This window comes from Leopardus geoffroyi, chromosome D3 (assembly GCF_018350155.1).
Source record: "Leopardus geoffroyi isolate Oge1 chromosome D3, O.geoffroyi_Oge1_pat1.0, whole genome shotgun sequence".
NCBI lineage: Eukaryota > Metazoa > Chordata > Mammalia > Carnivora > Felidae > Leopardus > Leopardus geoffroyi.
This window is the reverse complement of record NC_059339.1, coordinates 67,144,332-67,159,120: the sequence shown is the minus strand read 5'-3', so window position 1 is coordinate 67,159,120 and position 14,789 is coordinate 67,144,332. Positions and strand designations below refer to the sequence as shown.

The 14,789-nt window shown below is 49.0% G+C and overlaps 1 protein-coding gene across 2 annotated transcripts in view; it reads left to right on the top strand.

The window, feature by feature from the left end:
* Positions 1 to 6,412: 6,412 nt before the first annotated feature.
* SKOR2 (SKI family transcriptional corepressor 2) overlaps positions 6,413 to 14,789 on the top strand; it is a 45,197-nt gene continuing 36,820 nt past the window's right edge. The window contains exons 1-4 of one of the 2 annotated variants that reach the window (XM_045457906.1): positions 6,413 to 6,685; positions 8,853 to 11,500; positions 12,533 to 12,596; positions 12,973 to 13,047. In XM_045457906.1, the coding sequence (XP_045313862.1) occupies positions 8,903 to 11,500; positions 12,533 to 12,596; positions 12,973 to 13,047 (2,737 nt within the window). In that variant the 5' untranslated portion in view covers positions 6,413 to 6,685; positions 8,853 to 8,902. Of the gene's footprint in view, positions 6,686 to 8,379; positions 11,501 to 12,532; positions 12,597 to 12,972; positions 13,048 to 14,789 lie in introns of those variants that run through there. The other variant, XM_045457907.1, reaches the window with a different exon arrangement.

Here is a 14,789-nt window from a genome sequence, read left to right as displayed (position 1 = left end):
GGAAAATTTAATTATTTGCCAACATTAAGAGTTTGTCGATGATATCATAACGCATCTTGAAAAAGTTTGGGATTGGTATTGCCTTTGGTCTGGTTAGCTGTTTTCACTTTGAACCCCTAATCCCACAGAGGAAAGCCTTTTTTGTTTTAAAAAAAAAACTTTTAAATACACAAAAAGAAAATTCTTCTCAATGTTCACTGGTTGCTATGTTTCAGGGGGAAAAAAAATCAATGACTCAGATTTCTACCCCCCTCTTTCCTGGGATTTATTTTCCTAATATCTAATTTCACCTTTTGCTACCACTGAGTTAACGACTGCAGGCAGGAGAAAAGCTGAAAGCATGATGTTCACTGGGTAGCCAGAGAGCACATGATAGTTTAATAGTGTATTAGCTAATGGGATCAAGCTCACTGGCAAAGTAGCAAATTTTCTAATAGGGAGGGGTGGGAGGGAAGAGAACAGGAAAAAATGCCCTCATTTCCCCAGGAAATAAAATCCAATGTTCCTTCCACCAGTGTCAGCTGGGAAGATGTTAAATGTATATCTATGTCATTTTCTCTCTTGTGACATGTCAACAGACAATACATACCCCCTCCCCCTATTCCCACTTCTCTGCCTCCCCTCCCCAAGCTTTGAAAGGTCCTGCTCCACACCCTTTCTGCTTCTTCAGCCTCAGTTACTTCTTAAATTGGTTTCTTGAAACAAAAGAGCTCGTTTATAAAAAAAAAAAAAAAAAACGAAAAACAAAAAACAAAACAAACAAACAAACAAACAAACAAAACCCAAACCACATTTCTTATTCTTGGTGATAGCTGGTCTTCCTCCAATTAAAGAGTCTTTTGCGTAAATTCACCCAAATACTTGCCTTGGTTTTCTCTCCCACAACCTGTATTTCTTGCTCCACTTTCCCCCCCTCTTTTTCTCCCTTTTTGTCCTCTCCCTTCTTTAGGAGTGGCAATCAAAAAAAGCAAGCATCTTGCCTCGTTATTCATTATTATAGCAGCATCTTTGAGATACATCTTTGCCAATGAAAACTCCATGTAGATGCCTATCCTTTTGTTGTAGCGACCTAGGTTATTCAGGAGCAGAGACAAAAGCCTGAAGTGATGTGATCTAAATGAGCTCTGGGGTTTTCCAGCTGGGACCACCTCCATTTCAAAGGACCCCCTCCTTCCCAATATGAGGAGGAGGGAAGTGGAAGGGGCGGGTACATATGTGTATGCATGCACAGAAAGAGAGAAAGAAGAGAGGGAAGGGAGAGAGCCTAGTGGGCTATTCCTTGTGCCAGAGTCCCTCTTCCATGCACATTCACAGGTGTGTTCAAGGAGCATGTATTCATGGGCATATGTGTGTCCTCAGGTATTTTGCGTGACTTTGAATTTTATCTTGGTCAAGTAATATTTGCTAAATAACCACCAAGCACACCAAGGATATGTTCCATTCTGGATTTTATTACTTCATGTAAACTACGTGCCCATGTGTATACCTTGCCGTGTTTACACGTTTGTGAGGACTCGTAAAGAAAGGTGAATTCTTTGTTATAAAAAAGAAAGTTCCATAGCAAATGCTTCCATTCGTCCCTGGCCTCTGGGAACTGGTGGGGTAAGAGCCTTCCCTGCCACATACCCAAGGGCAAATTTTCTTGTGAGAATGATTTCCTTTGATTAAGGGGATTTAAGTCTTGATTCTTTCCCCCACAGTCCATTTCTGACAGTTGTTTGTTTGAAAGATAAGAAGATTGCCATAGCCATTGGTGCATGAGGATCTCAAGGGATCACCAAGGCAGGGATACAGGTGCAGATATGTTCATTGCCCCTTCCTTTCCCCAATTCTGGCTTAGATACATATGTCTGTGCTCCCATTTTATCCTCCCAGGCTTCTCTACCCGAGGAAAAAAAGGCCCTTCCTTGTTTATAGACAATATTTTGGAGAAGAGTCAAAGAAAAAGAGACAGCCTCAGAATGCGCAGAGGCTTTTCTCATTTCTTCCGTGACTTCCATCATGGATGAGTCTTTGACTTGCTTCTCATCCTTGGTTTGTTTCATGTAACTCCAGCTAGAGCAATGGAGGAAAAACCAGGGAGTCTGAGCTGGGCTTGCCAGGCTTCAGGAAGCTCCTTTGGATAGAAAGTGAAAACTAGGGACTATCAGTAAGTCTTATCATTATGGTCATAGTCATCGCTAATTTCTATTAAACATATTTAAAATGGGATAAGCAAACATTTGATGGGATTCTGGCTACCTGTATACAAAATAAACACTAGACCAGCTACAGGCAGGATAACGAAGCTCTAAGGAAAGGGACTAAGATTCCTCCAGGGAACTTGGTTCCCTCTCTGCTCACCACTAAGCTAAACTACCTTTGATGTCTTTTATTCTGGGACTATTGAACATTCCTAATGTTATGTTGTAACAGTGCAGGCCTAGCTCTTGTACCCTTTCTCTGAGGAAGGTGCTACCAGATATTAAATGACTATTGTGTGCCAAACACTTTACGTACATTATCTTATTTAACTCTCAAACACCCCTGTGAGCTACATATCAATCTCCTCATTTTGCAGATGAAGAAACTGGGGTTTAGGGAGGTTAGGTTATAAAAGCAAAAATCCACAGCTCCTAAGTGATCAAGGAGACATTTATAGCATTTCATCTGACTGAATTTCCTGTACTTTCTGATACACCCGAATTCTTGTGTCCCTTCCAGTTCTGCCAGCCTTCCAGTTTCCTTCTGGATCATGTGAGTCTCCTTTAGCAGACTTGGAGCTAACATTCTTGCCCTGCCTGATGCAGAAATATCAAAGTCAGGGACACAGAAAAAATAATGTTTCTGCCTAAGAGCTGAGAATGGGGTAAAGAGGAATGAATGAGAGGGATGGAGAGTATTTCTTTTCTCTGCAACTGTCATGGGTTCTCCAATACCAAGACTCAGAGTGGGAGAAGAGAAAATACCTGGTGTTTGTAATTGTAATGAATTTATATTAAGGCCTTTATCTTCCTTGTGGGCCCATGCAAAAACCGTCCATGGAAATGGGGCAGGTGTGGCAGAGGTAGGCAGTATGTTTCTGTGCCCCCACTCTGCCTGCCTCTTAAGGCTACAAAGCCATGTTCGAGCCTAGAGACGAATCTAGGGCTCTGACGGTTACAAGGATGGGAGCCTTCTTCCGGGAGGGCCTTGAATGCATTAGGGTCGGCTACGCCTCTGAGCGGTGCGTTCGCGTCAGCACCGCGAACAGATCCTGCCTCTGCTCTGGCCTCGGGCTCAAACCCGCAGGGTCCTCCGCGCAGCTCGGAAACAGACTGCGTCCAAAGTGGAGGACTCCCCGGCCAGGTTTGGGTTCGCTTCACCCAGTTATTAAAAGCAGTAGCCGGAAACCTCCATCCAGCCTGCCGTACAGCCCCGTGAGCCTGCATCGAGGCGTCGCCTCTCCAGTTCCGCGGGGGCCAGCTCGGTTTGCGGTTTTCCTTTGGGTCCGGTGTCTGGGCTCCTTTACCTGTCCCTGGCCTGGGTGAACCGCAGCCGCCCGGAACGGAGATGAGAGTGGAAATGCTCTCCTCCGTGCGGTGATACATCATGCAAACGGGTGACACCAGTTTAACCAATAAAACAATTTGAATCAATTAGCCGGCTGAGGAGAGTCCCGACGTGTAAAATGCATGTCAGCTCGAATAGGAAAGCATTGATTAACTCGGCCCGACCTGCCGCCTCCCACCACTGCTGGCTCCTCCCTGAGCCTGCCAGGGTCTCAGGGGCAAGGACAGGGACTGACAAGAATCAGGCGCCCCTGGTCCACGAGAGGAAAATGGGAGAACCACCAGGAGACTTTTTCAAACTGAGAAGAAAAGCAGAGTCAGAGAGAGAGTGGGTGGCAAAAAGTTGCTCAAAACATATTAACAAGATGTAATTTTGCAGTCCAGCTGCAGATTCTCTGGAATAGAGAGTCTGGCTTTGAACAACTGTTCTCCCCCTCGGGTGCACCTTCCAAAAATATAATTGGTCTGACAGCCCAACCAGGCACCCCAGACTCATTGAGGGAAATAAAATTCTGAGCTACCTTAGAATTATTTGTACAAAGGAACTTAACCTAACACCACACATTTCTCTTCCCAGTGAAACGTTTTTGCATTAAAATAAAGTCCCAGGTTTGTATGGCAGTAAGCCCCCAAAGTAATGTATAAATGTTTGTGTTTAACAATCAGGGGAGGAGGTGGCTACAGGTAACATCGAGTGCGGGGGGGATTCACTTCTCAGGGTAACCCGGGGTGGGAGGGAAGATAAAGATTCATCCTGTTTCTCTTTTCAAGGAAAGATAATTTTGAAGATACTTTTTTTTTTTTTTCAAAATAGGGATCTGTAAGGGGAAAAGGAGTTGGGAAGAGGGGACAAAGATGGGAACAGTTCCCTAAAAAGGGAAAACCCCATGGTGCTTCCTCCTCGGCAGCAACCAAAGAGCGACGTAATGGGCGCGCTAATGAGTTGATAGGACTTTTCAGGTATTTTTCTGTTTTCAAGTCTTAAAATCTGGCCCATTGTCAGTCTTCCTTTCTAAGCAGCTCACACTTTGTTCCTAGCAGCCTGGGCTCTAGGAACAGTAAGCAAGCCGGGACCTTGCTTTTTGAAAGTTCCAGACCCCAGAGAGGAGGCAGGGAAGGTAGGAAAAACCAGGCCTGGCTCTGGAAACTTCGGAAGGGCGAAATGCCTTTCAGCCTTAGGAGGGAAGGGATTTGTGAATGACAATGATGCTCTTTTGGCTAATGGACTGGGGAAACACAAAATGTGAGTTTTCCTTTTTTTTTTTTTTTTTTTTTTTTTAAGGATGGGAGGCTTGGAAGGCACTGGAGAAGGAGCAGTCCATTGACTTCAGCACCTTAGGACAGAGTCTAATTTGTGCCACTAAGGCCTTTAGAAACTAGGAAATGGGCAAAAAGTTATTTCATTGCCCTTTGAAACTTATCTCCCCCTCCCGAAAAAAGTCACAATATTCATAGCTCTGAAACTGTGTTTTTGGCATTTTGATTTAAAACAGCCACAAATCCTATACCTCCCACTTTTCTGTTTAATCCACTCTTCTCGGTTTTCTTGACTTTTGATGAGGTGTTAGGATTGCACGTTTTCACTCTTGTACTTAGTGGTAGTTTGTCATTAATATTGTGATGGAGGCTGGTTGGGCTTCCCGGCTAGTGGAGGTCATTTGGTCACTTCCACAATGTGCCTGCCCAATTCTAAGCCTGTGTGTTTATGAGGCGGCAATAAAAAAAAAATCAGCTATGATAGTAAAGGAAGAATTTAAAGGATCCCCCAATCTCACCCCCTGCCGATATACTTCTTAGAATGTCCTCTCAACAGATAGCTGTGTCTCTTTCTGATGAACTAAGGGTAGTCATTTTGACTCCTGACAGGTGATCAATGAGGAGGCAATACACTGACATTTCACTGTATCTTGGGGTATGCCTCACTTGGGGGAAGCTGTGGGGAATGGTTCTTTCTCATCCCAGTTGCCTTTATTTGTATTTTATTTTGTGCATGCTCCTACATAGTTCCCTGAGAAATTTACTTTTCTGGGAGAATTGGCAAGTGGCTCAGTGGCGGGTCAGGTTTGGGGACCTCCCTGCTTTCCTGACTCACCTTTTCCTTGTGCTGAGGTGGCCTGCCTGGGTCTTATAAAATGGGTTGGAGAACTATTCTGAATGAAGTTGACGGATGCCTGTGTGCATTCACTGGGGTCCTTACTTAACTGTACGCTTTCTAAAATAGAGACTGCTACAATGAGTTTCTGTATCTTGTCCTAAAAAGCAAATGTATATTTGAAAGCAAGGACACTCTTCATGCTTCCTTCCTAGTTTTTAGATTGGGAACCCCACGCAGAAACTTCTCCTTTTTGTCTCATTTCACAGTGTTTCAAACGAGGCGCTGAAGCTGATTTGTTCTCCAGCTGACTGTGGTTTCTATACCTTCGGAGACACAGTGAGGCTACTGGTTTGCACCTTGTGCCAGAGGGATCATTCACGAAGGAGGTGGCTCAGAGACATAAGGGGAGGGGACAAACAACCGGCAGAGATACAGTCAATTTAGAGACGTCCTTCTCCGATCCGGGGCCTCTAGGATCCAGGTCCCTGGGATGCACGCAGACTGTTCTACTATCCACCCCTAAATCTGGTCCACAGCTACAGCACTACTGATGTTTTTTGCTCTGGGTCGAAGAGGTTGTTGTCAATTGCGGGGTGGTTAGGTGTTAGCTTTCTTGCCTGCTGAGAAAGGATCTCGGTGTTGCTCGCTCTCGCTTTCGCTCTCCCCCTCCCTCCCTGTAACATGCCAGCCCTTTAATGTGGAGTGTCAGGGAGACGGTGACGTCACCTTGCCCGCTGGGTGGCGTCCCCTCGGTCCGACAGGAGTTCAGAGACAGAGAAAGGCGCTGTCAGACTGCGCTCCACCTGGGGCTCGCCTGCCGCGGGTTTCTGCGCGCCCACACTTTCTGCGGTCCAGGGGACGCCCCGACACAATTCAGGCTGTCTTTCTCCCCGGACCCGGGTTCGAGCTCCATTAGCGCCCACGAGCGCCAGGATCTTCACGCGGAGCCCTTCGGAGTCCCGCCCGCTGGATTCGAGGACCCGCTTGGATGCTTCGCCTCCGAGCGCCCTCGGAAGATGGGCCGGCAGCCACGCGCGTAAAGACACTTAGGGGTTACCAGGTACTGCGGAACCTGCCGGCCCTGCCTGGGCACACAGCACGCGACTCACGAGTTGAGATTCCCAGCGGTGCGATTTTCCGGGTTAGGTTGAGCGGCGGCGGCAGCGGCGGGCTAGGGTGGCGATTGGTTTGGGAACAAGGGGAGTCAAGTTGGGGGTCTCTGGCTCTCGAGCCGGACAGGGAAGTTCGCCAGCTTCCTTTCTCAGGTCAACTAACTTCTGTCTCTTCTCCCCTCACTCGCTTTTAACCTCCCCCAACCTCAACCCTCTTATTTGTGTCTCTGTTCTGATAGGAGTTTCTGGGAGGGGTTGGGGTGAAAGTGGAAGGCACTCAGGAAGCGGCACCTTACCCAGTTTAAGGCTGCTAAGAATTCGGGTCTCGAACGTGAGGTCAGCTCTCCGCCAGGGCCAGGCCGGGGGAGCGCCGTTGCTCCTGAGCGAGAGTTCCTGTTAATCCCAGGGTCTTATGCCGATCATAAGAATCCTGTTTGGGGGGCAAATGAGCATTGAAGGACCATTTGGAGAAATTAGTGCTGGTTATGTTAGGCTCAGGTATCACTGTGCCTTGAACTGCCATTTAACGCTCTGTCCCCTGGAAATATTGTCTCCGATCCATCCGAAGTGACAAGCCAGGCTCTCCTCTCGTTTGATCATGTCGAGGTTTGTTCAACCTTCCTAGAGGCCGCAGAAGGTAATGAGAGCTGAGGATCCGGGGGGCAGCAGGGCAAAGGGACCCGACGGGATAGATGTCTCAGGGGCTCAGAGAGGGCAAGGATGTGGCAATTTGGGTGAAAGGGTAGGACAGTATATCCTCTGAAATCGCTGTAATAGCAAATTCCAGCGTACTTGGCCAAGAGCGGAGATGCTAGTGGCCACTGGTGATTTTCCAGGGCGAAGGGCAGTGGTAGCCACGGCACCCCACATGACATGTAGCCGTGGAAAGGTCACTGTCTGTCTTCCTAGGGAATGAACAACTCTGTTGGTTTTGACTTAGCAGCATTTATCACAAAGATTTCTTTCGCTTGCTTTTTGTGTATTTTTCAACGTACTGGAAATTTTCCCCGCTTACGGTATCCCAATGACCGAAGATGATAGAAATTTTACCGCAGGCCCAACGCTGGGCTTCCGCTTCCGACATCCCTACAGATTACCTCGTCCACGAAATCTCTAAACCCAGGGTCATCTTTCCCCCCTTAAAGATACAGAGATGAATACATAGATCAGAAAAAGAAGCGTACAGAAAGAGGTTCATCTCCAAACTCACTTGGCCTTTTAAAGCCCGCCAATAATGATCCCCAGGAACTGTTAGTTTCTTTAGACTGTTTCTGGGCTTCTCAAACTTGGCCTGTACTTACTTGCTCATTGTCACGGAAATGACAGAAAACTGTTTCTAAATGCCTACAAATCTACAAGTTCGTCGTTCTGAGCTACCTCTATGGAACCAGAACCACCAGAGTTCAGCAAGTGGCTTTTGAAAGATTGAAAGTGAGGCGCCCTATTTTGGTGCAATCATGTATATGGCTTTGTACATTTCCCCATCTTTCAAAACAAATCTAATTACAGTACCAAAATACCCAATGGCAAAGGTGGGGAGAAGGGATTTCGTTTTGCTTTAATAAGTCGTGTCTCAACCAGTAGCGTATTTCCCCCAAGGAAACCACAAATACCACAAAAATCACTTTCGTAAAGGGTTGGATTTACTGTTTAACCAAAATCAATCTATTTTTAAGCAAATGTAAATGGTCTCTCTTTTTAAATTTGGGTTTCAATGGCCAACCCCCAGTTTTCCAGAACTTTTAGAATCTGCAAGAGTTACAACTGTCATCATTACTTTCTAATTTCTGGCGGGCACGCCATTTTTTTCTAACAACTTTTAGAAATCGCAGACAAGGTCTTGAGTTTCTTAGGAATTGATTGCATTGTTTTAAACAGTTAACTTTCTTTGGATGTTTAGAACAGAAGAAAAGTACTTCCCAATCCCTGCATTTCCAAAGGGTGACCTTGAAGAAAATTAAGAGAAATGACTTCCTCTGTCTGAAACTTGGTTCCTTTGCCCAGCGCTAACCTTGTCTCAACCAAAGCAAGGAAGTTCTTATAATTCTTTAGTTAAGCGATTCAACCCACCCCTCTGTCTTAGCTCTAGTCAACGCTTTCTCCTTTCCGTTCCAGTCTCCAAGGCAGACCCGGAGGGCTCGGCCCGGGATTCCGCGGCGGAGGAAATGGCTTCCAGCCCGCTGCCGGGGCCCAACGACATCCTGCTGGCATCGCCGTCGAGCGCCTTCCAGCCCGAAGCGCTGAGCCAGCCGCGGCCGGGCCACGCCAACCTCAAACCCAACCAGGTGGGCCAGGTGATCCTCTACGGCATTCCCATCGTGTCATTGGTGATCGACGGGCAGGAGCGCCTGTGCCTGGCACAGATCTCCAACACTCTCCTCAAGAACTTCAGCTACAACGAGATCCACAACCGTCGTGTGGCGCTGGGCATCACGTGCGTGCAGTGCACGCCGGTGCAGCTGGAGATCCTGCGGCGCGCCGGGGCCATGCCCATCTCATCGCGCCGCTGCGGCATGATCACCAAGCGTGAGGCCGAGCGCTTGTGCAAGTCGTTCCTGGGCGAAAACAGGCCGCCCAAGCTGCCCGACAACTTCGCCTTCGACGTGTCTCACGAGTGCGCCTGGGGCTGCCGCGGTAGCTTCATCCCCGCGCGCTACAACAGCTCCCGCGCCAAGTGCATCAAATGCAGCTACTGCAACATGTACTTCTCACCTAACAAGTTCATCTTCCACTCCCACCGTACGCCCGACGCCAAGTACACGCAGCCGGACGCAGCCAACTTCAACTCTTGGCGCCGTCATCTCAAGCTCACCGACAAGAGTCCCCAGGACGAGCTAGTCTTCGCCTGGGAGGACGTCAAGGCCATGTTCAACGGCGGTAGCAGAAAGCGCGCGCTGCCCCAGCCCGGCGCGCACCCCGCCTGCCACCCGCTCAGCTCGGTCAAGGCGGCCGCCGTGGCAGCGGCGGCTGCGGTGGCTGGAGGCGGGGGACTGCTGGGTCCGCACCTGCTGGGGGCGCCCCCGCCCCCGCCGCCGCCGCCACCCCTGGCCGAGCTGGCGGGAGCGCCCCACGCCCATCACAAGCGGCCGCGCTTCGACGACGACGACGACTCGCTGCAGGAGGCGGCCGTTGTGGCCGCCGCCAGTCTCTCGGCCGCCGCCGCCAGCCTCTCTGTGGCCGCGGCCTCGGGCGGCGCCGGGGCGGGAGGGGGCGGCGCCGGGGGCGGCTGCGTGACCAGCGTTGGCGCCGGCGCGGGCGCGGGCGCGGCGGCTGGCGCCAAAGGCCCGCGCAGCTACCCGGTCATCCCGGTGCCCAGCAAGGGCTCGTTCGGGGGCGTGCTGCAGAAGTTTCCCGGCTGCGGGGGGCTCTTCCCGCATCCTTACACCTTCCCGGCCGCAGCCGCCGCTTTCGGCTTGTGCCATAAGAAGGAGGACGCGGGCGCTGCGGCCGAGGCCCTGGGGGGCGCGGGCAGCGCGGGCGCGGCGCCCAAGGCCGGCCTGTCCGGCCTCTTCTGGCCCGCGGGCCGCAAGGACGCTTTCTACCCGCCCTTCTGCATGTTCTGGCCTCCGCGGACCCCAGGCGGGCTTCCCGTGCCCACCTACCTGCAGCCCCCGCCCCAGCCGCCCTCGGCTCTCGGCTGCGCGCTTGGAGAAAGCCCTGCCTTGCTGCGCCAGGCCTTCCTGGACCTGGCCGAGCCCGGCGGCGCCGGTGGGAGCGCTGATGCCGCTCCCCCGCCAGGTCAGCCCCCTCCGGTCGTGGCCAATGGCCCGGGCTCCGGCCCTCCGCCTCCGGCTGGGGGCGCGGGTGCTCGCGACACTCTCTTCGAGTCGCCCCCGGGCGGCAGCGGCGGGGACTGCAGCGCGGGCTCCACGCCGCCAGCCGACCCCGGCGCCGTGTCCGGTGCAGGGGCCGCGGCCGCCGGCGCGGGCCCCGCGGGAGCCCGAGTGCCCGCACCCCACCATCCGCACCTCCTGGAGGGGCGTAAGGCAGGCGGAGGCAGCTACCACCATTCGAGCGCCTTCCGGCCGGTGGGCGGCAAGGACGACGCGGAGAGCCTGGCCAAGCTGCACGGGGCGTCAGCGGGAGCGCCACACTCGGCCCAAGCGCATCACCACCATCACCATCACCACCCGCACCACCACCATCATCATCACCCCCCGCAGCCGCCGTCACCGTTGCTGCTCCTGCCCCCGCAGCCCGACGAGCCGGGTTCTGAGCGCCACCACCCGGCCCCGCCGCCGCCCCCGCCCCCGCCGCCCCCGCTGGCCTTGCAGCCGCACCACCGAGGCCTTCTGTCCCCCGGGGGCACCAGCTGCAGCTACCCCAGCGAGGACAGCTCCGAGGACGAGGACGACGAGGAAGAAGAGCAGGAGGTGGACGTGGAGGGCCACAAACCCCCCGAGGGCGAAGAAGAGGAGGAAGAAGGTCGAGACCCCGACGACGACGAGGAGGAAGACGAGGAGACGGGGATCCTGCTAGGGGACCCCTTAGTCGGGGGCGGCCGCTACCTCCAGGGCCGAGGGCTGTCAGAGAAGGCGAGCAGCCGGGACCGCGCACCGGCCGCGGCGGGCGCTTTCCCACTCGCCCTGAACTCCTCCAGGCTGCTGCAGGAGGACGGGAAGCTGGGCGACCCCAGCGGCTCAGACCTGCCCCCGCCCCCGCCCCCGCCTCTGGCCTCCCAGAAAGCTGGCGGCGGCGGTGGCAGCAGCCCGGGCAGCCCGGTCCACCATCCATCACTGGAGGAGCAGCCCTCCTACAAAGATGTAAATATCCCCTTTAGGCTCCTTCAAGCTAATTATTATTATTTAAATGCACCTTTAGGCTGAATCAGTTACATATGCGCAGGAAAGATGAATCACCAGATTTCCCCACAGAAATGAAATATTCAGTGTGTTTGAGAGGGCTTCTTTTCTGCCAATGGTCCTCCATAAAAATGTGGTTTCTGGTCTTGTACAAAGCCTTTCAAAGGCTTTGGGGCCTCGATTCCTTCCTACATTTGAGTTGGCTGCTTATAGAAGTTGGAAAAGACCCTTTAATTGACCAACTCTAATCCACCAATCTCCTTTGTTTCCCCCCCCCCCCCCCGCCCCCAGCGGAGCATAATTGTTCCCCCCCAAAGCAGTGAGACCACAAAAACTGGAGCAGTCTGAATAATGCTGTTCCCTTTCTTCTCAATAGTTCAGCGCCTCCCCCAACCGTGACCCAAAAAAGATGGAAAACTCATTGACTTCAAAAGTTAAATTCAGTTTCGTTTGAACTGCTTTAGTCAAGGTTTGAACCTCAGAGCTCTCTAGCCAAAATGGACACATCTGTAAAATACTGTGCCCAGTAAAACAAAAGACAGGCTCTCCAGCAAGACCAGCTTCTCCCAAACCAGTCTCCACAGACATGCAAGTGGTGCTGGTACCCCCCAAAAACCAAAGTTACATTTAAATGGCTCTGCATTCAGTGTTCACTCGAGTGTGCACAGAAAACACGCGCCAGGACTTCAGAGTGAAGTGAATCTGTCCTAATGTCATGTAGGTTTGACAAATAACATGGTATGTTTATTTACAGAACATACCATAGGTGTGTATTTAATTAACATATTACTTCTTAAAGGGCAGTACAGGTATGTGTGGGGGTACATGCATGTTTAAGTACCACGACTATTCAGAGAAGATCATCATCAAAAAATGATGTCTCCTGAGGCTCCATGGAGTCACTTTTATTGATGCTTCTTCCTGCTGACTGTTGACATTAGCATATGGTTTGATCCAGGCATTGATTTGTGTATCTAATTCTTCTCCACACAGAATCAGAAAACTAAGGAAAATAACCAAGTTATTTTACCTACAAAGGATGACAGCAACTTTTCAGGTAAAATAAAAACAAACCACCAGTTTTTCTTTACTGCATTTAATCGTTTGTGTGAGACTTACACACCCAGCATCTCCCCCCCCCCCCCCCCACCATTCTGGGGATTTTCACCCATTGAATTTTATGCTTTGTGTGTGTGTGTGTGTGTAAGGTGTGCATTTTAAAAGGCAGCACTTTTCAGTTTTTGCCTTAGTTTCCAAGCAATGGTGATTCCCCAAATAACAATGCCGTTGCCCCCAATCTCAACATAACTCTTGGCCATCAGCACTCGAGAAACCTACACAAATACATAAACACATGCTAAAATTCTTGGATGTCTTTGTTTGCCACTTGTCAGTGTGATCACTTGTAGATTTTGTGTTTTGTTTGATTCTAGATAAGAACAAGGATCATAGCTTTTTCATCACAGACTCTGATGCTTCCGGAGGAGATTTTTGGAGAGAAAGATCAGGTATGCTGGGGACAAATAGATAGGAATGAAGAGTCAGATGCCAGAGAGAGGGGCTGAAATTCATAATCAAAAGACTGAATATTTAGTACAAGGGTAAAGATAAAACACACACACACACACACACACACACACACACACACACACACAATTCCTAGTAGATATAACTAAGAAAAACACAAATGGGAAAGCAGTGACATTAATAGCAATAAGATTATTAATTGCTGGGCATATTTCAGAAGAAAATTCAGAAATATATCAGGTTACACAATGAAACAGGCTGGAAAAGCATAAAATGACAATAATTGAAATGTTCTCTTAGAAACCTTCCATTAAAAAGGATCACAGCTTATTGCTTTTAATATCTGTCAGAAAGACATTAAAGGTGTTTTATGACATCTATGCCAACATTTATATTATCTCCATGATAATGATCTCTACACAAAATGTATAATACATTTACAAAAATTACATTATACAAATTAAATGAAACCACCTTTTACTGATTGCTAAATGTCTCCAAGGGGTTTGGGGAAGACGTGATTAGAAGTTTTGATACTAAGTTGTCTATTGCAGTGTCTTAAGGAGAGGGTTTTGTTTCTTGGGAAAAAGGAATCTAATTTTCCATTTATGTAATGCAAACTGCCTTGGCTTTGACTATTCACGGTTAATTGACTGTCAAACGAGGTTGTTATCCTGCGGCAATGTCTGCAAATTTGCCTGTCAAATGAGACAGAGAGAGCCAGCTAGGAAGTGAGGGAGAGGGAGAAAGAGTGGTTTGGGGAGCAGAAATAAAGAAAATAGGATCTTAAAGGAATCTTATATAACAGCAAAGTACAATGAGAAAGGTCTCCGAACCTTTGTTTTTATTTTCTCTTAGAGGAACTCCTCAATATTTTAAATACCGACAGGCAAATACTTGTTTTAATGAAAAGCACAGCTTTCTATATCACGGGAAGAAAGCTTTCTATATCATCGGATATTTCCAAATTATTTCATGAATATATTCCATAAATATTGATCAACCTCCAAGTTTGGTTGACAGCGCTAAGGAGTTACTAAGAATTGTCTTGTGGTATATGTCATCGGTTAGTGGCCACACGAAGGCTACATGAAATACACAATGTTGGCTTTTTGTGCAAGCTGGTTTTACCTGTTTGTTAACACGTTTAAAATATTTTTTATTATCATCACTTCAATAATTGAGGCCTTATACCTTTTCATAAAATTACCTTCCACAAATTTACTTTTAAGTGTCTATATGATACTGTTGTTAAATGTGGATTTGGTTTTTTTTTTCCTGTTATAGTCTATAGTGTACTGTGTAAAGTCACAAAAGCAATGATCTTTGCCCAGAAACGACCACCTTCCTAGTATGATACTTCACAAAATTGAGGCCTGAAATGAAAAGGATTGCTACCAAGGAATTTCTAATAGGTTTACACACACACCCAAGAAAAGGTTTCTAATTCTATTCGATTGATTCTGTAATATGTAGCCATTTCCCAGACATTTCTAGATACTCGATTGCTTTTGTTTGTTTGATATGTATAGAAATTAATAGCCACTGGAAACAACACATTCATGAATATGAAAAAACAATTCTAGAAACATTCCTCAGCCCCAGATCAAATGCTATTTAGCGGCTCTGTAAGAGCTAAAAATAGATTTAAAAGTAGCCCAATTTCTCCCATGCCTGGAAACCGCAGATGGGAGTCTGTATGTATTCTGGTGAATGCAAATTA